Below are 26,431 nucleotides of genomic sequence, written 5' to 3'. Positions count from 1 at the left end.
AGAGCTTCAAAAGAAACTTATATAATGTCAGGAAAGTCAGCCTGGAAATTGTGGAGCTAGGTTTCATCTTGGTAACTGCAACTATCCCTTCATTTTAATTTTAAATCTTATTATAAAATTAATATGTTAATATATGCCCACTGCGTAAAGTATTTCCACCATACAAAAATAAAGAAAATGGCTTATCCAAAATCTCACTACTCACATATAATTTTGACATGTTTTTAAAAATTCATTTTAACAGTTAAACTCACTCTATATGTACAATTTTATACCTTACTTTCATGTAATACTGATTTGAATGTCTTTAAACAGAATTACAAAATTACATAATTATTTTTTTACTCCTTGAACACATACTAAGTATACTAAGTGCCTTCTAAATGTATGTATATAGTACATAACAGTTACATAATAGTCAGTTGTATTAATAGACCATTACTCCCTTAACCGCTTTCCTCATGATGGGTATTTAGAGCATCATAATGGGTATGTAGAGCATCCATGTAAATTATTCAGGTGTAATTCGAGAAGCACTTGATTATCCCTGCTTCAAAATTCTGATAATATTATCAGAGAACATGAAAAACTATACCAATAATCTGGTCATTATCATTTGTCAGGTTCTATACATCCTAGATCAAAGTTAAATCTAAATTACTTCAGTTTTCTCTTAACAACAAATTATCACCACCTAGTGGCTAGAAAAAGGAATCTCATTATGGTACAAAGTTTCTAAGTCAATGCATAGGATCTGGGTTCTAGTCCCAACTCTATTTTAGCCAGCAGTCTCTTTGAACTTTAGTTTCTTCTTATCTGAAATGAGAATAATAATTTCCTACTTCACCTATTACAAGGGTCAAGAAAGATACTGTATATGAAAAAATGTGTATAATTTAAACACATTATAGTGTTAAACTATATTCTTAATAATTTTCTCAGAATACAGAATCTGAATCCAGGTTTTAACAATAGCTATGTTGCCAAATTCAGAAAGTAATTTAAAAGTCACTATTTTATTGCCTGTGTTTCCCCTAATTTTTACCATACCCTCTGTAAAATCATGTGTGGTATTATTATATAAAAATAAATAAACTTTCTTATATCCGATCGTCTTAATATGCATAGTAAGGATTCACGAATGTCTCCAAGGAACACATTTAAAGCTTTTGCCCAGTTCCTCCTTTCTAACCAGTTTATTCTTTCCATTAAGAAAGAAATATATTTCCATTGTTGAAAACAAGAAAACAAAGGATTTTTCTTAGCTAAACTCACAGTTGACTGCAATGTTCTTAAGTGTAATCTTACTCACCCTTGTGTTTCCAAAGTCGTGAAACACTGTACGTGTTGGTCTTTCATCATTCTACTGGATCTATTGCATTTGCCATCTTCCTATTCCCCCGGACTTCAGACCAGCCAGCCTCCACAGTGTTGTCAGTGTAATCTTTTTAAAATGCTCATCTGATCATGTCATTCTCTGTATATAATTCAATAATCCTAGGAGTTGAAGCGCATACCAAACTAGTAGTTCCTGAGAGATTTTAATGTGTCCCTTGTTTTCTTTCATGAATGTGTTTCCCTATTTGTTTACCAGTCATATTCTCACTCATTCTTTAAAACTCAATTGGAAATTATCTCTTCTAAGAAGCAGTTCCTAGCTTCCCCCAAAATTGACTTGTTCTTTAGAACACTTTACTTCTGTTATCTCCCTCATTATACTGTCAAGCTTTTGATAATTTTTGGTACTCCAGCACTAAAAAGTTTTATTAACAATTTGGAAATTAAATTTAGTATGAGAAGTTTCATTTTCGACCTGATTAAGCTGTGTAAACTACCTAGAAAAGGTGGTATATCATACTCTATAAAAACATTATTTTTAAACTAAGTTTAATATAATAAAATATCACTAATCAAAATAAAACCACAGAAAAAGAATGGGTTGCCACCTACTCAAATATAGAGAATAGTTTTGTTTACAAAGCTATATTGGTTAAAATTACAATCTCAGAGAAAAGGGTTCCATGAGGACACAATGTGTGATATTAAATCTGAAATTTTATCACATATTAAACAAAATCAACAAGGATAACAATTTTGTACTATTATCTCTATTTTTTCCTTTTTTCAAAAAAATTATTTATGTATTTATTTATTTTTGGCTGCGTTGGGTCTTCACTGCTGCGCACGGGCTGCCTTTAGTTGCAGCGAGTGGGGGCTACTCTTTGTTGCGGTGTGCAGGCTTCTCATTGTGGTGGCTTCTCTTGTTGCGGAGCACGGGCTCTAGGTGTGTGGGTAGTTGTGGCATGCGGGCTCAGTAGTTGTGGCTCGCGGGCTCTAGAGCGCAGGCTCAGTAGTTGTGGCGCACGGGCTTAGTTGCTCCGCCGCATGTGGGATCTTCCTGGACCAGGGCTCGAATCCGTGTCCCCTGCGTTGGCAGGCAGATTCTTAACCACTGCGCCACCAGGGAAGTTCCTTTCCTTTTTAATCTTCTAATTTTTCTAGTTTTCTCTTATAATTAATTTTTTAAAATAACCTATGTTGTTTGTATATGTGTGTCTAGCATCTCAAATGCACTTTGCTTTGACGTCCCATTGGATCCCACCTTCATTAAAATGTTATAAATAGCATTTAAATCTTAAATTTAAATTAAATTTTAAATCAAATTAAATCTTAATCTCTACTTAATTTAAAATGTTCTATAATAGACACTTGACAAAAGGATTAAACCAGTAGAAAAATATGAAGCAGTAACTTCTGTTTAAAGAATCTATGAGCAATGAAAAAGAAAGAGGGAAGCACAGCACGTATACTACTGAGGAAAGAAAACAGCTGGTAGAGAAGGAACAATGAGCTCCCTGAGTCTCCACAGGGCAGCACTGGTCCAGTAGGGCCTTTCTGTTGTCTGGAGAGACCATGGGGAAGGTGGTATAGAGAGTGTTTAATAACAGCAAGAAAATTTCTTCAACATTACCTGCCAGGCACATTTCTAAGTATTTCACATGAATTGACTAATTGAATTATCACACCTCTATAAGATAAGTACTATTATTATCATCCACACACAGAGGTTAAGGAAACTCATATACCTACAAAATAGTGAATCTATGATTAGAAACCTGCAGTCTGAGTCCAGAGCCCAAGTTCTTAACCATGTTATACTGCTGTCAGTTGCACTCATGCATTTGCAATTATGATATTCACAACTCAGGAAATGCATGTACAAATATCTGAATACATAATGATATTTTGCTTCATGTGCCATGTTTTCAAATAAGTGAGAAGTTCAGTTAGATCAATAAGACAAAAAAAATAACAACTACAAGAGAAAATCCCTATAGGACTAGAATGCCATTTCCTCTATGCATCAATAGCTAATCCATGTAAAGAAAAAGGAGGTAGTATAAGTAATGTTTTGTCATAATAAAAGAAGGTCAAGAATCACATGTATTTTGGCACACTTGTTTAACTCTACAGAAATGTAACTGAAGATTTATTTTCATTGACTGGTTAAAAAACTAACAGTAAAGTAACAAGGACAAACAACCTTGGATCTGCACTTCTGTCGTCTCTTTCATATCTCAAGCTAGGAAAGAGGCTTTATAGAAGTTCATAAGCTCATCTCACAAATTCTAAAAAGGCATTTTTTTCTTTCCCAATTTTTTATATTCATAAGTGTATATAAATATCCTATTATACGCATTTTGTAATAAATTTCAAATTTTATAATTTTATAATATAATAGTTTATAACCCTTCCAAAATGAAATTTTGTTAAAAATTCAGTGGAGCTTTGATAAAATATTGACCACATTACTGATTGCTTTATAAATAAGATCATCTTTTAACAAGGTTCTCTTGGTACTTCAGAAAATAATTAAAACCTTCCATGATATGGTAGAAAGAAACTAAAACAAATTCCAGATGAATCAAATAAATATTTAAAAAATTATAGAAAAGCCAGTAGAACACCTATTTGAATATTTATTCAAGTTCTGGAGAAATACCTTCTTAAACTGAGAAATTATTTGGAAAAAAATGGACAACTAAAAATAGCTTTCTTGTGTCAAAACATAAACAGAATTAAAAGCAAAATAACAAATTAAGTGCATATAAATTACCACTTTTGTTTACTTATTTTTAGCAAATATTTTTCAAGACAATATTATTCAGCGAGGTATAATAAGATGGACATTCTAATATAGGTGGGAGAAGTATCAATTGGTACAGTTTTTTCACGAAAGGAATTTGACAATATGTATTAAGAGTTTTACAAACGTTGAGTTAAATGGAAGAACCATGGGCTTTGAAATGAAGTAAACCTAGATTCAAAATTCTTATCAGCTCTCCGACCTTACAACAATCCATAACCTCTTTTCAAAGATGAATAAGATGAAGTAACTGATGGATACAGGGAAGGGCAAGGAGGAGGGATGGGGCAAGAGACAAGCAGATAAGCAATTACAATTCAACGCGATACGTTCTTTAACACATATACATTAGAAGTACGATTAGTATATTTTCTACGTTTTTATGTATGAAGATTTTATAACTTTAATTTAAAGCAATTTCTTATAGTACTAATATTTTGTTTTCCCACTGTCGTTACATGACTTCAGGATCTCATTACCCTATAATCATAAATTCAGTAACTGGTTTTCCCATACCCAAATTTTTATCTCTTCACTTATCCCTTCTGCCAGATTAATTTTCCTAAAGCACAGTTCTAACTAACTATATGACTCAAAGACATACTTTAATCATCTCTCCTCAATTACCTATAGAATAAAGGATAAAAGGGGAACCAGAAAGTATTTATTGAGAGTGTAAAATGAGCCAACTGTTTTACAAACATCATATTCCAGTAAAATAGTATTTTTATAGTATTATTATTCCCACTTTGCAGATGAGGTAGCAGAAATTCAGTGTAGGCAATTAAGTGATGAACCAGCTAGGCAGTGGTGGACTTTAGATTCGACCCATTTTGGTCACTTATACCATTATGCTCTTCAGGCTGTTAGTCCAGCTATCAGATCAATAGGCGTCTTCCAGTCAGACAACAAACTTTCTGCTAAAGCCATCTAACATCCAGACAGACAAAAACAAGCACTACTTTTTTTTACTTCTATTTACCATTCATATTACTCTCTATGTTTAGACCTCTGCGCTGTAATAGTTAAAATTTTATTTATTTGCACATCTCAAAATCTCAAATGCCTCTGATACTTTCCTATTAAATTGTTCTCTAATAGCCCCAAATACTTATGACCTCTTTTCATCTGAATTCCTGTGATACTTAACTACTTAAGTCATCAATTTACAGATCAGGTCATGCTGCTCATTATAAATGTTTAGCTCTGTGCTAGGCATTGCGATGGGTCCTGAGAAATAAAAATAAATACAGAGGATCACTCCCTTTGAAGAGCTGTCAGTTATACTGCTTTAGGGCAATCATCAAGGCTAGCTGGCCTTACAGTTACCATTTTAAGTACCTCATGGCCTCTTCTAGGTTGTAAGCAACTGTGGCATTCCTGTTCTATTTATCTGTGTGTCTCTTTGAGCATCTAACTTACTGCCAGACACACAGTACTTAGAAACTTAGAAAATATTTGCTAAATCATTGAATGACAGAATCTGTTACACATTCACATATTTTGAATTCTATCTTGTAACTGTTTCATGATGCCTTAGACTGAGTTGGTGCCCCTTCACTATGCTCTTCCCAGTACTCCCATAATGTTCTGTATTTATCTCTATGACACAGATGTTAAACACAGAAACACAGAAATATAGAGTTAAACACTGATGAGGAAACAGAGGCCCAGAAAGGTGATGTTACTGCACTGGAGGGCACACTGCTTTTAACTAACAAAAGTGAATGCTGAAGCCAAGACAGAAAAATGGATCCCATCCATTATATCATATTGCTTCTCAACTCAATGAATCGTTTAGTACTTCAATAAACACAAAGGAAGTTTATTAATTTGCCCAAATCCTGTCTACACAGGATTTCAATGTGCATTTTAATGTTATTTAGAACATGATGAAGATCCTTAATTTGCTTTATAATTTCAACATTAAATACACCTCATTATAAATTAAATAGTTACTTGGAAATAACTCTTTAACAAAAATCTATCCTGTATCATTCACATTCTATACAGTTTATCTTATTTTTGTATGTATTATAAAATAGTTTATGCATTTTATGATTGCAGAAAAAGAAAGGGGTATAAGTAGAATAAAGCTTATATAAAGGCATGATATATCCCCCTTGGGAAGAGAGATTGCTAAAGACATGTTTAACAAAAGTTTATGAATACCTTATTCCTACAATATTAACTCCGAAGAGTTTACTTTTCATGAATTTGATGTTATATTTTGACTACGTACTTTAATTTATCTTAATTATGGCGATAGTAGTCTAAACATATAAAATTTAAGCTAATTAAAATAAAATGTTTTAAAAACTGGAATGAATAATCTCTTAATTGAAAATTAAAGTAGAAAGAAAATTTTAACCGCCATGGGAGTCTTAAAGTATGTTATTATTAAAAAGAAAATCATTTAAAGGTTCATGAGCTTTTGCTTATAATTCTATTATCCTTAAAATTCTTAATATGTAAAGTTTATCTAAAACTGTGAATAGGTCAAATGATATACAAAGTGCTTCTAAATAATGTTCCAAGTAAAATTCAATGTATAGAATTAAACAAAAGTGAAAAAAAATTTTAAATTCTCAACATCTAAAGATCTTACCTACTAATATCCTGTTCTTCTTGATACCACTTTTTACTTCACCATCAATCAAATCTGTAAGCACCTGACACATTACATCAATTGATTCAAGGTGTTCTGGGCAGTCATTAGATATTTTAAATCTGTCAAACCATACATTGGAGAATCCTCCTTTCAAAGGAGTATATGGCCTGTTTAAAACCAAAAAAAGAAAAAGAAAAAATTAAAATAGATGTTTTAATTTCTAAAAAATTAGTGTTTTGAATAATTACAATTTCCTCCAAGTTTTAAAAGTTAAATAATTCACATTAAAAATATTCCCATGCTGATTGCCTTAACTCTCCTATACTTACCTTGGTTCTATTAACATTTATTAATGCCAGTTCATCATCTTAGTTTCTCCATCTTTTAAGTTTCATAAATTCTCCAGAAAATCCCCAAGAAAAAAGGGTAATTATTTATTGTGTGTGCATGTTATTTTTTCCACTCTATTTAAATGATTATTTAAATATTTACAGCTAAATAAATAATGTCTGGCCATGCAAAAAGTCAGGACCTCAAGAGTAGAAAATATGATTTACCAAAATGCTTTTCAAAAGGTGGTTAGTTTGTAGCACATAAGTATGAAGGCTACGTTAGTAATTTAAATGTTTCTTGATCACATCCAGGCAGATTATCCTTAGAATAGGAGTCTTCAGTATTTTTGTTTTGTTTTGTTTTGTTAATCAAGAGTTGGAGCTATTTTATTTTTAAATCTTCTCAGGAACCTTGAAATGAGAGAGTTTAATGGGATACAAATAATCTTTGGAAGTGCTTATCATACAGATATTCCACACTGTTTGCATCATTTGGATCTCAAATTGGGTGCCTTGTTGGACTTAAAAACATTTTATGTGATAAGATGCCCTGAACTGGGTGTCCTGTTGAACAAGACTGATATTATAAGATGCTTTACATTTGAGTATGAGATGGGGTGGTTACAGTATTACTGAATCTTGCTCTGGATACTCTGTTATTTTAAGTATACATGTGTGTATGCACATGTTTGTGTGTATCCCAAGGTATTCCAATATTCTGTTTTAATCAATTATAATGGGTTTAAGGGGTCCTGTATCAAGTCTTATGTTGGTAAAGGTAAATGAAGGGAATGAAAACACTCTTAGAGCTTCCTGTAGCAAACACACAGAAGTTTATGGGGATATATAAGACACACATGGAGAACAATAGTCTTCCAAAGATGAGGAATAGGAAAGTTTAATAAAAGATACAGCTTTTCACTTAGCAAATCTTGCTTTCTCCTCATGTGACCGCGAAAAACAGTTTTATGTTATAAGTAAGAAGACCACAGAAAACACAAACAGTGACAAAAGTATACACTATAATTTGAAAGAAATCTAAACCAGTGATGACCACAGATGCAGGGTTTCTCCTAGACCAACACCTCTACTACTTTGCCCCATCTCAAATTTAGCTATATATTCTCACCCTCCAGAGTCAGTGAAATAAAAGCATAAAATGTACAGCCAGAACAAAAAAATGGAGGGCTGAAAGACACAAGCTGAGATCTGAATGTGCTTCTTTGCACTTTCTTTAGTGAAAAACCAAGTGGAATCCTGACAAACCCAAGGAGCTACAACTATTCAATTCTCATTCTCTCAACCACCGTAGCAAAAGAACTCTGCAGTCTGTGCAGATCTGACCATCAGAAACATCCAACTGTTAGGACCAAAGGGTGGCGCTGAAGGGAATAGGAGAACTACACAACTGTTGTTCTGTATTGGTCTTAACACTCTAAAATAAACGGATATCCACTTAAGGAGCCTAAAAGTCAACAGAAATATTTTGGAAACTTTCTCAGAGAAAGTGAAAGAAATCTGGAAACAAGACAGTTGCTCCGATTCAGATTTAAAAAGAACTCATCTTCAGAGAACCTCGTATTTACTAAAATATAATCGTGTTATAAACTTTACTTGGTAACGTACTTTCTAAAATTTGAATGTGTATTACAAATATCTCTGTAAGTCAGTATATAAAACCCTAACATTTTCTCCTAGTTTATGCACATGCATGAAATCTTGCAAATACAGGCTATTTTGTCTGTTTGTGTATTGTTTTGATGTCTTCCAATTAAGTCCTTTTTATTTTTTTGCTCAACTCTCCATTCCTCCTCTCCTCTCCCACCCCATTGCACATCCTGCCCTTCACACTAGGTAAACTATGTTAATGATCTGGAATGTTTTTCTTTGCACATACATTAGAACATGTTTCTTTACATTATATTTTTTAGAGCATTTGCTTTTCAAAAATGAAATAAGCCTATTTGGTTTTCTTATGTGTGTCATACTTTTCTCCTTTAACAATACCTCATGGAAATCCTTTCATCTGATATAGCTCTTACCCATCCTTTTAAATAGCTATATAATATAATAAACGTGTTCCACAATTTAATCTGCCCTTCACCTACTAATGGGCATTTATTTGGTACCCAGGTTTTAGCCACTAAGAACAATTCTGCATCAAACATATTCACGTACATGTTTTTACATACTGGGACTTTTATTCTTATGGAACAGAGTCTGTGAAATAGGACTACTGGATTGAGAGGTATGATTTTTATCTTAATAGATGTTTCAAAGTTGCTTCCACAAAGGCTATAAAAATTCCCCTTTCTACAAGAAAGGTCTGAGAACATCCTTTTGCCCAACAGCCCTACCCTAATTACAATAGGTACTAACATACTTTAAAATATTACCATTGAAGGGTACCAACTATAGTTTTAAAATCAACTTTACTGAGGTATACTTTACATATATAAATGCACACATTTTAAATACAAAGTTCAAAGACTTTTGACAATGTATTTCCATTATGATCCAGAACATTTCCTTTACTTCAGAAAATTCCATCATGCCCACTTCCAAGCAAGTCCCATTCACTTCCCAGGCAACTGCTGACTGATTTCTATCACTGTAGATTAGTGCTGCCTTTCCAGAACTCCACATAAAGGAATTATTTATTCATAACGTTGGCTATTTTATTCTATTGGGGTTTTGATTTTTTTTATTAGTTTAGAACTGCATCTGTATATTATTGCCATAAATATTTTTCATTTGTATTTCAAGTATTTTTTTCAAATCAATTTCTGTATATTGACATAATGTATTTAAAGTATCTATCTTTTTTTTAAAAGCCAAATAAAAGACTTTTACAATTGATATAATCTGTCCTTTTTTTTTTTTGGTATTAAACTAAATTTCTGGGTCTTCTGATTTATTTAAGGTATTCTCAATCCATACTTTTTTACATATAGAATCCAAGATTTTCTTCTAAGATTTTTGTTTTCATTCTTACATTTAAGTTTTGAATTTTTCTGGAATTTACTTCATACATGAAGTGACCTAAGGATTCAAATTCATTTTCTCCCAAATGGATAGCCAGTTGTGCCTGCACTACTACAAAAAAACAAACACTTTTCTCATAAAGGTGAAATTCTACCTTTGCCATATTATAGTTCTGAATTATCTAGTCTGTGCCAACCTAGGTAAATAAGAGAATTAAACCCTAATACCTAATACATTTACTACCTATAATGAATGGGCTTCTCTCCAAAGCATCTAGAATGGTACTAGTTCTGTTCTATCCTAGGCAAAAATCAAGAAAATGACAAGTCATTTTGTGTGTTCTGTGATTCAGGTGGAAAATTCTGGTTGGGAAAGGCTCTATTTTGTTCCACTGATCTATTTATCTACTCCTGTGTTAGGATCATATCGACTGTATTTACAGTGGTTTTAGAATATGTTCTGAGGTGGAGTCAGGTGGGCCCCCTCTCCCTACCATCATTACTACATGTCTTTCAGACTTGTCCTGCCTATTCTCAGGTATCTAATCTTCTTTATCTCTCTAAGAAATTAATCAAATATTTAGTAAATTCTTAAATAATTTCAAATAATTCCCCTTAAAAGTCCTTGTGGGATTTCGGGACTTCCCTGGTGGCACAGTGGTTAAGAATCTGCCTGCCAATGCAGGGGACATGGGTTCGATCCCTGGTCCGGGAAGATCCCACATGCCGCGGAGCAACTAAGCCAATGTGCTACAACTACTGAGCCTGCACTCTAGAGGCCGTGAGCCACAACTACTGAAGCCCGCACGCCTACAGCCCGTGCTCTGCAACAAGAGAAGCCACCGCATTGAGAAGCCCAAGCACCGCAAGGAAGAGTAAACCCCGCTCGCCACAATTAGAGAAAGCCTGTGCACAGCAACGAAGACCCAACGCAACCAAAAAATAAAAAATAAAAAAGTCTTTGTGGGATTTAACTAGTATTGCATTATTGCCTGGGAATTAACATTTTATGACATGAATCTGGGAGGTGGGAAGATTTTTGCAGACTGTGCTCTTCCCAGGATTGGCCACATTCTGGGCCTTACCTAAGGCTTCTCCTGCCTCGTCCCCCAGGCTCTAAGTGGGTACACTGGGTGCACAGAAGATAAAATCCTGCCCCAGCTCTCTATGGGGACCACCACAGAGCTTAAATTCTCCCTCATTCCTGTAGGCCTTCTGACTTCAGAAGCTGCTTGGCTCAAGAGAGGTAGATAAATTGGAATCAGAAGGGGAGAGAAGACAGAAAGCATTCTATCCTCCCACCTCCCAGAATCCCTTCTCAGGATTAACTTTCTTAAAGTACTCTGAAAATGAAAGCAGGTGCTTTCCATATAGCATTATGTCACTGTTAGAGAAAAAGAACTCTCAAACTATTGAAATTGTCACTTAAATCACAGTGATCTTCTGAATGAAAACAATATACAACACTCATACTAAAGCCTGAATTAGACTGGTACTTTTTTGACTTGTTTCTACTTCCCTTTTCATTTTCTTCTGTTTCTCTAAGTGTTTATTTGCCTGTCGAAGCACTTAAATAAGGATGATATCATAGGCTAAAATATGAATCATTCTGGGAACTCAGCCATTAATAGAAAAAAAATGACATTCACTTCACTTTTTGTCTTTGACAGTATCTTACTTAATTAGAGATAGATGCTCCACAGAATATAAGTTTTACTAATATAGTAGCCTTTTGTTCTCTCAGTTCTCTAAGAAAATTAATTCTGTTCAAAGGAGATAATAGGAAAAATGTGCTGAGACAAAGAATAATTTTGAACTTTTTTTGTTAAGAAAACAATCAAGAATGCATACTTTTCCTAAGATGTTAGAAAACCCTTTCAATAAAGCATGAAAGGAAGATTGTCTTTTAAAGCAGCTAAACAAACTGGCACATATATTACACTCATTCACCTTCTTCCTCAAATAAACCACTTTATTAGCTGGTATAAAACAGCTCAGACATTACCACCATAAATAAATATGTTTGGCAAAGAACATCTGTGTGGCTCCTCAAATCAATCAATCAATCAATCAATCAATCAATCAAACCACTGTACACTGGTAAAATATTAAGCGGGAATGAATGTCCAAGGTCTAAAAAAAGAGCTGACATTTCAGCTTGACACCAAATTTTGTTCCCTGTAAGTCATAAAATCGAAAGGTCATTCATAACCTTTCAGATAACATCATCGGGTTCCAGGCTTCCTCTCTGTCCTCATTTCACTGCTCTTCCCCCAACATTCACTAGGTTCCAGTCACATTTCCCTCCTTTTTCTTCAGGACCACCTCACTATTGATCCAGGGACTTGGCACCTGACGTTCCCTCTCCCTGTAATGCTCTTTTCCACAGTGATACCCCCAGTGCCAAGAGCAAGTATTTGTTGAACGATGAATGCCAATCATCATTTGTGATTTGGGAATAATTCTTGTCAGCAGAATACCTAACAGAATACCTAAAATTATTTTATTTTGCTCTGAATATCTTTTGACTTTAATTCTTGTAATATCTATTCTGTGATTTCTAGAAAAAGGTCAAAATTTTCTTTTGTTGATTTGTTTTAGAAAGAACATGTTTCTAAGAAAATAAGTTTTAACATACTAATAGATATTTAAATGTACCATTTAAAATACTTACCAAAGAAGTATACTATTTCTTCAAAATAGCATTTTTTAATGAGGGTTCCTTGCCAGTGGAGTGTACTTATAGTACAGATCCACTGTTATCAGGAGAGAGATCTCCTAATATCATGCTTCAGGTATGAATCCTAAGTGATGGAGTAATGATGAACCCATTACTAAACCTAAATCAAGAGTGCCTAACCCTGTTTCAGAATATATGTTTAATGAAAAATATAAACATGCACTTCATGTGGAAAAACAGTGAATTGAAAAGTAGAGGCACTACTGACTGAATCTTATTACTTTTAGAATTTTTCAAAACACCGAGAAACTATACCATCATATAAATTATTGATGGCCCATTAAAAATTATTATTATTTTTTAAACGGAAATTCTACTAGTAAACCCAAACCAAGAAAACCTCTAATTACAAATACAGCTAAAGTATGTCACAAAATAAAAATCTTTATTGAGCACTTCAATTAAATATAGTCTAAATTAACATAATAAAACAATGAAGCAATATTTTCCATTTAAATCAACACAGCAACTAAATGCTGATTTTTACTTAATATGCCCCTCACTCAGCTGATTAAAAACATCTATTAAATAGGGTTGAGAAAAGGAGTACCTTGTAGCCAAAGTGGCAATTCACAATTTAATCAAAACATACTGATATGCTGTAATAGGCCACAACTGGGTAACCATAATAGACTATTGTTCTCTTCTTAAGTTCTTTAAAACATGTATGATGTTTGAAAGCAAAAATTATAACTTTGTTTGAGAGAGTTTTCAATGTACATTGATAAAACATATACAACAAGCATAACATAAAGGTGGGGAGGATAAAGGAAACTATATGGTTGTAAGGCTTCAACATCTTGTGTAAAGTGGTAAAAAGTAAATAGGTGAAAGGTGTGATATGTATCTTATAATCCCCAGAACAATCAGGAAAAAAAAGAATAAATGAAAATAGAGAATTAATTTTCTTAAATCCAAAAAGGATGGAAAAGGATAAAAGAGTAACAAAAAGCAATAAATTTAAATTCAAATATATCAATAGTTACAGTAAATGCAAATGGTCTAAACAAATCACTTAAAAGACAGAAACTGACAGATTCGTTAAAGAAAAAACAAAGCCCAAATATATGTTATCTATAAGAAATCCACCTTAAATATAATGATATAGATGTTAAAAGTAAAAAGATGAAAAAGATACGCTATATAAACAGTAAACATAAAAGCTGATACATACTATATTATTATTAAACAAAGTACACTTTGAGGAATTACCAGCGATAAAAACAAACATTAAAATATAAAAGTAGCTATTAATGAGGAAGACAATAATCCTATCTGGGAATGTACATAATATAGCTTAAAAACCATGAAGAGAAAACTGACAGGACTAAAGGGAAGAAATAGACCAATCTACAATCATAGTTGAAGATGTTAATACCCATTCTTTACTAATAGAATGACTTAGAATCACTAAGAAAATATAAAACTTGAGTAATACTATAGCCACCTTGAGCCACTGACATTTATAGAACCCTATACACAAAGGCACAGAATAAGTCACCAAGAAGACCTTATGCAAGACCATAATATAAGTGCCAAAGAGTATCAAAGACCGAAACTGTACAGAATATTGGCAGCAGTAGAATGAAATCAGAAGTCAACAGTAGTAAGAGACTGAGAATAGCCCCAAATACTTGGAAATTAACAACATATTTCTAAATAACTTATGAGTTAAAGAAGCTTGCAGAACTCTGTTTTCCATATCTGGCCAGAACAATATCTTTCATCCCACATGCTCTTCTTGAGGAAACAGCACTATGTAACTTCTAAGACTATGTCTTAGAAGGCAATACAGCTCCTTTCTGGTTCTCCTTAGGGCATTTGTTCTTGGAACTCAGCCTCCACTCTGCCAGGAAGCCCAAGACACCAGATAATGAGAACTCATGCAGGTGTTACAGTAACAAGACCAGAGGAAGGTCCCAGCTAATATCTAGTATTAAATGCCAGATATGAGTGAACCTTCAGATGATTCCAGTCCCTAGCAGTTGCCAGTCATCCCCAGCCTTCCAAGTTTTCCCAGCAGAGGCCCCCAATTATCATAGAACAGAATCAAGACATTAGTGCTGTGCCCTTTCTGAATTTCTAATCTACAGATGTGTCACCATAATAAAAAGTTGTTTGGGGTGGTTTGTTACACAGGAGTAATAATGGGAACATAAGAGAGATTGGAAAATATTTCAATATAAATAATACTAAAAATACAAAAGAGAAAATTAGTGGGAATTAGCTAAGGTAGCAATTAGTGAGAAATTTAGAGCTTTAATGTAATAAATAGGAGGAACTAATAAATATAAGAGCAAATATAAATCACATAGAAAACAAATAAAAGAGCAAAATAACAAAGCCAAAGCTGGTTCTATGAAAAGATTAATAAAATTAATAACCCCTTGGCAAGATAAAGCAAGAAAAAAGAGAAAAATATACAAATTATTAATATCAGCAATGGAATAAAAGATATCAACACAAATCCTAAAGGCATTAAAAGGAAATATCACAAACAACTTTATGCCAATAAATTTTGTAAATTAGATAAAAGATACAAATTCCATGAGAAACACAAATGATCAAAACTGACAGAAAAAGAAACAGAAAATCTTAACATTCTCATTATATGAAAGAAATTGAATTTATTATCAAAACCTTCACAGAAGAAAACTTCAGGTCCAGATAATTCCACTAGTGAATTTTATCAAACACTGAAGGAAGAAATAGCACAAACTCAGAAAACAGAGAAGGTAACATTTCCTAACACATTTTAAGAGACAGTATGACCTAGATAACAAAACTTTATAAAGACATTAAAGAAAACTACAGATCAATATCCCTCATGAACACAGACACAAAATTTCTCAACAAAATAACAGCAAATCAAATTCAGCTGTATATAAAAAGGATAATACATTATGACCAAGCAGGGTTTATAATAGGAATGAATGGTTGGTTTAACATTTGAAAGTCCACCAATGTAATTCACCATGCTGACAAATTGAAAGATAAGAATCAAGATTATCTCAAAACAATACAGAAAAAGCATCTAACTAGTTCATAAAGAAAACTCTCAGCTAATTAGGCAAAGAAATAAATTTCCTTAATAAAAGGTGCAAAGAAAAAACCTACTAACTAACATCTACTAACTAACATCATACTTAATGGTGAAATACTGGACACTTCCCCTCTAAGATTACACAGGAAGGCATTCCCTGATTCTATTAAACACTTTATCAGAACTTCAAACAAGCACAATCAGGCAAGACAATAAAATAAAAATAAAAGGAAGACAGGGAAGGAGAAAGTAACACTGCCTTTATTCATAGATGATATGATTGTTTACACAAAAGTCATAAGGAATCTACTAAATAACTACTAGAAATAAGTGAATTTAGGAACATAGCTAGATATAAGAACAAGAAACAAATATAAAATGTGTTTCTATGTACTTGTAACAATCAAATTAGAGATTTAAATTTAAAAAAATTCCATTTACAGTAACACAAAAAAACATAAAATATTTGTGAATAAATTTGGCAAAAGACCTCTATACTGAAAACTCTAAACCACTGCAGAGAGAAGTGAATAGAGATCTAAATAAACAGTGACACACCATGTGCATGGACTGGAGGACATCAACTTTCTGTAAATAAACCTGCCATGGATTACATGCAATTCTAATCAAAATCCAAACAGGTGTTTCATAAAATTGGTAAGTGGATTCTAACATTTACACACAAATGCAAAGAACCTAGGATGAAAAAGTGTTAAAGAGAACTTATACAATTTGATTTCAAAATTCCCTATAAAGCTATATTAATCAGAACAGTTTTATATTGGCATAAAATTTGAAAAATAGACCAATGAAACAGAACAGAGTTCAGGTAAGAATCCATTAAAATATGTTCACAAAAACACAAAAGTACTTATAGCAGTGACATACATTATTTTCAAAAACTGGAAATAATCCAAATGTCTATCAACAGTAGAATGGATAAATAAATGTGTGGTATATTCACACATGATATCTACTCAAAAATTTTTAAATGAACTACTGATAAGCACATAAACACTATGTTGAGTGAAAGAAGCCAGACACAGAAGGTTAAATTATCCCATTTAGTTGAAATTCAAGAATAGGCGAAACTATACTACAGTGATAGAAATCAGAACAATGGTAATCTATGTGTGGTAGGAATTGATTGGAAGGAGGCACAAGAAAACTTTCTGGGATAGTGGGAACATTCTCTATATTTGAAGTAAACAAGTGCATATATTCATAAAAACTGATTGACCTGTATGCTTAAGATGTTTGCATTTCACTGTAAATTTTACTTTTAAAGAAACATATTAGGACTTCTGGTCACAGGATTTCATTAAGAGAGTGACAATGCAAACCAGACAGGGACAAGATATTTGAATTCATCTAATTCATACATCTAACAACAACAACAGCTGTATCTAAAAAAATACAGAGCTTTAACAAATCAGTAAGTAAAGGATAGACAACCAAATAAAAACATGGGCAAACAACATGACTGGGCATTTCTTTTGAGGATATCATCTGGAAATTTGAGCACTGTCTCCTCACCTAAATTAAAATAAAACTGCAAACCCAAATAAGGCTTAAGAATACAACCCAGAAACACAGTTCTGGAAAATTTCCTCAAGGATTATCGGTAATTCTTTGGATATTTCTGTATCTTGCCCACAAGGATATCAAAGACTACTCTAATTAACTAACATTCATTGAGTGCTTATTTTATGTCAGACTTCGTGCTGAAGAATTTATGTACATTATATGTTCAATTCTCACAACTCTGAGGTAGATACAATTATCTCTACTTTAGTGCTCAAGAAATTGGGACACCATTAGGGAGGCAATATACCTTGCTCAAAATCTTACAGCATTAAGTAGAGAAATCAGGATTCAATCACAGGTCTGCTTAATCCAAAAACTGCATTCTTAAATACTGTACCACAATAATTCCACGTATCTTCAATCTCCTACTGAATAATATTATCATCTTGGGTATTTCCCTGACCTATTGGCCTAACAAGTAGAGCAAAAAAGATGATGAGTATTACACTACTGGTTCTTTTTTTTTTAAATGATTTTTGTTTAGCTTGGTTTTGAACTTCATATAAACCCAGTTTGCTTTTTATTTTATTTATTTATTTAGAAATTTACTTATTTTTTATTTTTATTTTTGGCTGCGTTGGGTCTTCATTGCTGCACACAGGCTTCCTCTAGTTGCGGCGAGCAGGAACTACTCTTCGTTGCAGTGCATGGTCATTGCAGTGGCTTCTCTTGTTGCGGAGCATGGGCTCCAGGCACGCAGGTTTCAGTAGTTGTGGCATGTGGGCTCAGCAGTTGTGGCTCACAGGCTCTAGAGCGCAGGCTCAGTGGTTGTAGTGCACAGGCTTAGTTGCTCCGCGGGATGTCGGATCTTCCCGGACCAGGGCTTGAACCCATGTCCCCTGCATTGGCAGGTGGACTCTTAACCAGTATGCCACCAAGGAAGTCCCACACTACTGGTTCTTACTCTATCTTTACTAGATTAAAATCTGAAGGGTCCCCAAATCCAAAAAGTTAATCATTGTAAGTGATTTTAGAGATCTAGTCAAATCTATTAATTTCTGACGTGAAAATTAAGACACAGAACTGACAAATTCTTCATTAATGGCCCTTATAATTTTATTTTAATTAAGAATTAGATGACCTATTTCTAAAAGTCTTCACTTTTCCTCTTTAACTGAAGTACTGGTTTCTCAGAGATTCCACGTTGTATAGTACATACCAGATTTTTCATTCAAACTAATTACAAGGAATAACAAGTGGATTTATTGTTGATTTATTACTATATTTGTCACTTTAGATATGTATTACATATGCTTCACTCTTATTAATATATGATATATTGAAATATAAATGGCATTAAAAATGTCTAAATATAACATAAAAGTGACTTCAAATGTATTTCCAAAGCACATGCCCATTAACTAAGCTTAAAATTGATCAACAAATTAGTAGTGTGCTCTTATTTTGACACAACTCTATATTTTTCTTTTCAGTCTTCTTTGAGAGGCTGTTAAATTATAAACTAGGTACCACTGTAAAGGCAACAATTAATTTTGTGATCAAGAAAAAATAATTAAAAATTTTGAGTGTACAAGAAAAAAAAACCACACATCTATACCTATCTATTTATCTAACTATCTATCTATCTACTTTTGTGTTTTTTTTTGGCCGTGCCACGTGGCTTGTGGGATCTTAGTTCCCCAACCAGGGATCGAACCTGGAGCCCTGGCAGTGACAGCACTGATTCCTAACCACTGGAAAGCCAGGGAATTCCCAATCTACTATTTTTTTAACCTAACCACATTACATTAATAACAGGCTAAGTTAAATAATGCAAATTGTTCCATTTTTGGAAAACAATTTGGAAAAGCTAATCCGCTAAACAAAAAGAAATTGACTTTAAGACCTCTGAGCACTTTCTAGGAATTTTTCCTGACGGAAAATAAGAAATAAGATAAATAGGTATGCATAGTGATAAACTGAGGATAAAAACTAAAATGGTCTATGACAGGAAAATAAAAGAATGTAAAATATCATTTTAATAATTTCATATTGATTACATGTTGAAATGATAATATTTTGGATATATGGGTTAAATAAAATAAGCTATTAAAATTAATTTTACCTGTTTCTTCTTCCTTTTTTTTAAATTTGGTGCCAAAAATTTTAAATGTATATATGTAGCTTATAGTATATTCCATTGATAGCATGGTCTAAAATGTCTGTTGATCTGTCCAAATAGCTATTGACTATGAAAACATATAATAAAAAGTTACTATGAATTCAGTAAAAAATTTCAATGCTTTTATATTTTATTAAATCACAACAGCACCTACAAATAATGCTTCAGAGCACATGGAGATTTCTGGACTCTCAGAAGTATCTGTGGCCTAAGTATGAGGTACACTGCTCTAAAATTCATATCATAATTGGTGATGACATGATATTCATAAGCTGAAAAATAGTAATTCCTAGAATCATGTTTCCAATGATCTTCCATTCAATTTTATCAGCCAATTACATTTATACTTAGCCAAAACTGAACTTATCTTTCCCATTCCCATGGGAAATACCACTGTCTTCCTCCCTCTTAACTTCACTCACCCTAAAAACCAATAGTAAATAATAAGCTCTTCAGACATTTTCAAAGACCTTCAATTTACAGCACAAAAATAACCCACTGGCCATTAGGTCTTTTATCTGCACTACCAAAATACTAAACTGCTCCAAAATTATATTAAAATAATAACTTTTTTTTGAATCTTAAATCTTACAACAAAATCACCATTTTATTGTTCTACCTTTTTCAATTCTATCAACTCAGGTAAGTAAATTTTTAACAGTATATATGAAAAGGTCCTTGAAGTTCTGCTTCTATCAATACTTCTCCTTAATACTAAGTTTACAGAAAAATAAATCAAAGCATTTGCAGAAGCACACAGTGTGCTAATAAAAACAAATCAAGAACAGATAATGGTAAGTCAGATTGGGTTGCATAGTTCAGCACAATATTTCACTTACACACACAGAAAAACTTGTAAATCCCAGTTTAGGAGACCATGTAGATGTTAATTTAATAATCATAAAAAAGCAGTTTGACTTCAAAACTATACCAGTCTTATGACTGTGCATTTTGTTAAACATGTCTACAGGTTGTATAACTATGTATTAAGTAGTTGATTCCATGTCCCTATTCAGGTTTACTGATTCAAAAAGCTTAAAATTATTTCTAAAACCTTCTATGTGTAGAAAGAATGTCACAAAACCCTTTTTCCAGAGATTAGGAACTCTGGTTTAACTGAATTATTAGAAAGATTATCCTTGTTTGAGTTATTAGTTTCTTTAGGGGGTGAATGAAGGGGAAAAGAGTTTGAAAGATGAGCAATCTGCAGGGCCACAGAAAGCAGAGTCCTGTAAACCATGCCTGGGACAAAGTTTAAGTTAAGAGCTTCAGGGAATGCTTTTCAAAGAATAAATTACTCACCTAGCAAAACTTGGTCTAACAGAGTAATTGCTAAAAAAAAAAAAAAAGTTCTGGAAAAAAGAATCCCAATTTAAAATATTTTAAATACAGAATTAAGCTGAAAAACCATCTAGCTGGTACATTTATATATATTTTATGCCACAGAGTTATACTGAGTAATGATTTAAATTACTGCATACCTGGGAGGAGCTGTTGGATAGATAACTTTTATGTGGTGGAATGTTAAATCTTGATTTAAAACTTGCTCGATCCACGTTCTCAATCCTGGTCCAGAATCACCTGATGAATCACAAAATCTAGATTAAGTTAAAACAGTTTGACAATACAGTGTATTTAAAAGCAGTCTATAACTTTCATGTCACACACAGGCTGGAACACAGAATAAAAAAGTCTTCATAAATAAAAATAACTGTATAGAAACCGATTTATTAATGGGAAATAACTGATCAGGCATCAATAGTTAGAAATAATTTTGATTATTTTACTCCTGACTTCACTTTAAAGACCTGTTTAACTCTGAGTTTTAAGTTTCCTCATTTGTTTAAAGGATATAATAGAAACAAATAAATAACTGATTTTTCTAAAAAATAAATCCTTTCCATATCTGATTTTAAACAGTCATTCATTTTTTTTACTCTTAAAAATAGTTACTTCCTAAAGTGCTTATAAAATTTTGTAATTGTAACAATCTAAAACAATTTTCTTGGTTAAAAAACCAAATTTCTTCAAAAGGGGTACTCAGCATACTTTTATTTTTTACTTGAAGAAATGAGAATTTAATTTTGGCAATATGTTTACATAGTCTAAAATAATGACTGTACATCCCATGGCTGAAAAACAACCAAGCCTCATGCAAGAATTAATATATGTGTATTTCCATAAAAAAATGGAAGGAACTATAGGTTCATTTTATGTGGTCCTAAAGAGAAAATTTTCAAGTTAACAACTCTAATTTTTAATCAATCAATTCATTAAGACAGCAATTTAAAAAGTATCTACTGAATACCTACTAATGTGTCAGACACTGTGCTTACTGCTAGAGAGGCAGTGATGGGAAGGTGATGGGGAGAAAGAATTCCTATACTCATGGAGTGTATAGTTTATTGTGAGAAACAGACATTAGTCAAATAATCATATAAATAAATGTGAAAGACAAATGTAACCACTGCAAAGGTAAGACACTTTGCACTTCAAGGGTTTATTAGATTCAGAATTGACCCAGTTCAGGATTCAGGGATAACTTCACTAGAATATAAACTCCACAAGGCAAGGTTCCTTTTGTGTTTCAGCCAGTGAGTTACTTGTTCATCTGATGCCTAGGACAGTGCTGACACAAACTAGGCATCCAGTAGAGAGTTGTTGAATGGTTTGAACTGCGATCTACAGGACGGTAAAAACTGAAGTGCACAAGGAAAAGCATCTCAGACAGGATATGGCAAATGCTGAAACGCTGTACAGGAAGCAGTATGGCACTGAAGAAGTGAAAAGCAGAAAATGAGACGAAAAGCAGTGAATGCAGGATGGATCCTAACATCCCGACAAAGCCTGAGAGCATGGAGAAGCCACGAAGGTTTTTTGGGGGCAGAAAGGGGGCATGCTTCTAAGGATTACTCTGGAAGCTATGTGAAGAGAGACCTGAAGGAGGACAAAGAGAGGTGTGGAAGGATAGTTAGGAGGCTGCTGTTCAGATGACAGATGCTTAGCCTACAGTGACAGCAGTGGAGTATACAGAAATAGATACTAGAGACATTTAGGAGATAAAATTAAAAGAAACTGGCAGCAGATTAGTTATGAGGGGTCAATTATGAAGGGTTTCAAGGGTGACGGCGAGGTTTCTGGCCAGAGCTATATACACCAAGACGGGAAACACAGGAAGCAGCAGGTCTATACATGCTGAGTGTGAAGCACCCCTCTTTTTTTTTTTTTTTTTTAATATCTGTATTGGAGTATAATTGTTTTACAATGGTGTGTTAGTTTCTGCTTTATAACAAAGTGAATCAGTTATACATATACATATGTTCCCATATCTCTTCCCTCTTGCGTCTCCCTCCCTCCCACCCTCCCTATCCCACCCCTCTAGGTGGACACAAAGCACCGAGCTGATCTCCCTGTGCTATGCGGCTGCTTCCCACTAGCTATCTATTTTACATTTGGTAGTGTATATATGTCTCTAGGTCCTACGTGAAGGTTTGAGTAAACTACAACCAGCTGGAGGACAAAATCCAGGTTCTTAAGAGCTGAGAGCGTAGAACGGTGCTTTGCACAGTGGCCATGTAATAGGTATTTCTTGAATGAATAGATTAATGCATGAATGACTATTAGGCAGTTGGATAAACAGGTCTAGAGCTCAAAGGGGATCTAAAATGGAGACACATATTTGTGTCACATGAACGGAGATAAAAATAGAATCTGTGGGCTTGTATGGAATTTAGCCTGAGGAGAAAAATGTAGAGGGAGAAGAGAAGAGGCCCTAGGACCGAATTTTGAGGAAGCCCAACATTAATGGCCAGGGAGAGGAGAATGAGTGTGAAAAATACATACACAGGTAGAAAGAACCAGGAGAGTGTTTCAAGAAGAAAGGTGAATACTGCTGACAGTTCAAATAAAATGATGACTGAAAAATGTCCATTACATTTAGCAACACAGAGGTTACTGGTGAATTTAGTAAGAGCCAACTCAGTCAATTCGCTGAGACTAACTATATGGGGAGAAAGCAAGTCATGCATGATTTGGGCCTGTGTGAACCTTAGAGCTCAGTGTGGAATACAGACATTAAATTACGTAATTACAAATACGGTGAATGCCACTGAAAGAAGAACCACAGTGTCCTAATGGAGCGTATAATAGTGAATTTATCTGAGAAGCTGAGCAAAGCTAATTAAGCTATCATTTGTTTTCATCATCCTTAAAGAAGGTACTCTTTTGGTATTTTAGTAGTTGGAAACACTCAAATTAAGTTGGCTAGATATAACTTATGTTCCTATATGATGTTCTATGGCTGCCACAGCCTAGAAGAGAACCTCAAGTTTTCAAGATTTTTAAAAAAAAACAAAATCTGCCTCTAAATACTTTTTCAACCTTGAAAAGCAAAACTAAATGCTACAAAACAACATGCATCCATCCATTCAAAAAGTCCGCTCTTTAAAAAGCCAGCACCTTATTCCAAGAGTATGGTAAAACTGTTAAAATTGGTTTGCCCACATTTGTATTAACCAGAAGCCAAACATATCCTATAACATAACCACATATATTATTGTCTAATGTAAAATCATATTCCCAATAAGTTGGAGCTCAAAATACACAGGAACTACATTATACTTGCATAACTGGCAGGATTCTTTGGATAAAGTCTTCGTTCAAAGCACAGAGGGAAAAAATATATACGTACAACTCTGGCTTTCAGAGACATATGGTTACAAATTTTAAAATGTCAGTAATTTGAAATTGACAAGAGTGAGGAATAGTAACTTTAAGCAAAGCTATCCAGGGAAAAAAGAAGAAAAGTCTCAGACTTTTTATGAAATTATTTATTTATTAAAAGGACTGTGGTATGGGGGAATTTCTGGGTGCTTATAAACACCCTTGGAGCCCCAAATAATATTAGCATTAGTCTCCGAGTTATAAGCATTGCTGTCATCTTAGACCCCTCATCTTCTAAGTATATTTCATTAGTCAAGTCTTTCCCTTCAAACATCTTTGGCCCTTTTCTTCCCTATTTCCAAAATGATACCTCCTAGTTCAGAGTTTTTTCAACTTACCTCTCCAGAGCACTGATTTTGGAGTCAGAGATCTGGGTTCAAATCCCAATGCCGCCACCACCACTCACAGTAATAGCCAAGTGACCATGGACAAACTATTCAATCTACGCAGACTCATTTTTAAAATGAGAATATTTCCTACAACTGCCCATTTCCAGGTTTCCACCCTGTACCTTTACAATCCTCTCCACTATCCAATCACTGTCTTCTTTAAGCCTACATAAGTCCCAGCTCAAAGACCACTTCCTCTGGCAACCCTAACAAGCTCTTCATTTTCCAAAAGCCTTAATAATGCCTATCCAAAGTTTTTTTCCTTACAATTCACTTGGCAGTAAATCATGCACCATCTTGTGATCTCTTGTGATCTCCACTGCTGAGTCAAACTAAATGAATTGTTTTTAAATTTAGGTAGGCCCCCTGAGGACACAGGCTGCATTTCATTTCTTTAAAAAACATTTCCCAAGAACTTACCCTGGGCCGCACTAGGGATGCAAAGATTCAAACAAGGGTCCTTAGTCTTGAGGAAGAAGTGAAGTGGGGAAGACAGAAGTAACTACAGGTAAGTGTAAGAAACGCTATACAGAATTAAACACGTCACTAAAGGCAGGCAGTGGAAGGAGAATACCTGTCCCTGGGACTCAGAGTTGACTCTGTGCGTTATCTTGGAGTCTTAAAGAAAAGGGGGGGGCGGGGAAGGAGGAGGAAGGGGAAGCAGGAAAGAGTGAAGGGGGAAAGGCACTCCAGCCCTGGCATGGTCCCTCACAGAAAGGAGATAAATAATCCACTGCGGTTGAAAATTCCAATCACTAGTAGCTGACTCTGAAAAGTACTAGATAATGTTATTTGCCTCTAGCAAAAGACTTACCTTTCTAACTTGCTCTGTTTAAATTTGGGGGAGAGACATGGGGCGAGGGAATGTGTGGCAATGGTTGCAATGGAGAGAATGTAAACAGAGGGCTGGCCGAATGACGGGACACAAAGGCCAGAACAGCGGGCCAGTGGCTGCAAGACAGGCAAAAAGGAAGACAAGGCGGGGGGGTGTGGGGAGGACGGCCGGGGACAGGTTACCAGACCCGTGTGTCCACAGACGCGGGGCTACCGAGGGGACAGTCACCCTCTCCGAGTCCACCGCGCCCTACTGGGGCCAGCGCTTCTCCCACTAGGGCAACACTGGAGGAACCGAGTGGGGGGGGGCGTTTCCCATGCTGCAGTAACCGGGACGGAAAACTGTAGTCCACCTGAGCCGTGCAGGAAGATCAGAGAGGCGCTGTGCCTCCCAGCCGGCGACACCATGCAGCGTTGCAGGCGAACTGAACCCGACGTAGCCGCCATGACTGCCGCCACGACCAGAGATTCACAAGCCCCGCCCCTACGCTGTCCCGCGGGCCCGCGCACGTAGGCTGCCAGGGGGCGCGCCTCGAGAGGCGCATGCGCGGCCGGGCTGCGCAGTCCTGCCTCCGGGTCAAGTCTGAGGCAGTTTAGGCTGTTCTGAGGCTTTGGTTTTGCCAAGACTGGTATCATACAGGTGACCCCTTCGGTAAGGCACGGATATACTTCTTTGCTGTAGCATTTTCAGCTGCAGTCCGAAAACTCAGGACTGCTTTTGATTTGGAGAAATATTGGTGTTATGATGTTTAAAATTTAACATATAATAACCATATTTTACCTTCTCCTGTGAGACTTACACAGGATATTTGTAGCATTTTATATACCGGATAAGACACCCATGTAATGATAAATCTTCGTGTAGTTTATAAAAATAGTTTGCTTAGGAAAATCTGATTGAAAGAGGTACCATTTCATAC

General features: G+C 34.5%; 1 protein-coding gene and 1 long non-coding RNA gene across 2 annotated transcripts in view; both read right to left on the bottom strand.

Moving 5' to 3' along the window:
• Positions 1-26,159, bottom strand: part of LYPLAL1 (lysophospholipase like 1) — a 37,018-nt gene extending 10,859 nt beyond the window's left edge. Inside the window, exons 1-3 of the mRNA XM_082395434.1 lie at positions 25,865-26,159; positions 21,048-21,147; positions 6,756-6,925 (exon numbers count right to left, since the gene is read on the bottom strand). Of these exons, the coding sequence (XP_082251560.1) occupies positions 6,756-6,925; positions 21,048-21,147; positions 25,865-26,147 (553 nt within the window). The 5' untranslated portion in view covers positions 26,148-26,159. The remainder of the gene's footprint in view (positions 1-6,755; positions 6,926-21,047; positions 21,148-25,864) is intronic.
• LOC309630690 lies at positions 11,027-21,041 on the bottom strand. Its single transcript, XR_014245891.1, has 2 exons — positions 12,749-21,041; positions 11,027-12,207 (listed from the first exon to the last, which is right to left on the bottom strand). It is a non-coding gene; the product is annotated as an uncharacterized lncRNA (long non-coding RNA).
• Positions 26,160-26,431: the final 272 nt, after the last annotated feature.

Source organism: Balaenoptera borealis (genome assembly GCF_965194805.1).
Source record: "Balaenoptera borealis genome assembly, chromosome: 1".
In the NCBI taxonomy this organism is placed as follows: domain Eukaryota; kingdom Metazoa; phylum Chordata; class Mammalia; order Artiodactyla; family Balaenopteridae; genus Balaenoptera; species Balaenoptera borealis.
The sequence above is the reverse complement of the archived record's forward strand: the minus strand, read 5'-3'. Positions and strand labels throughout refer to the sequence as shown.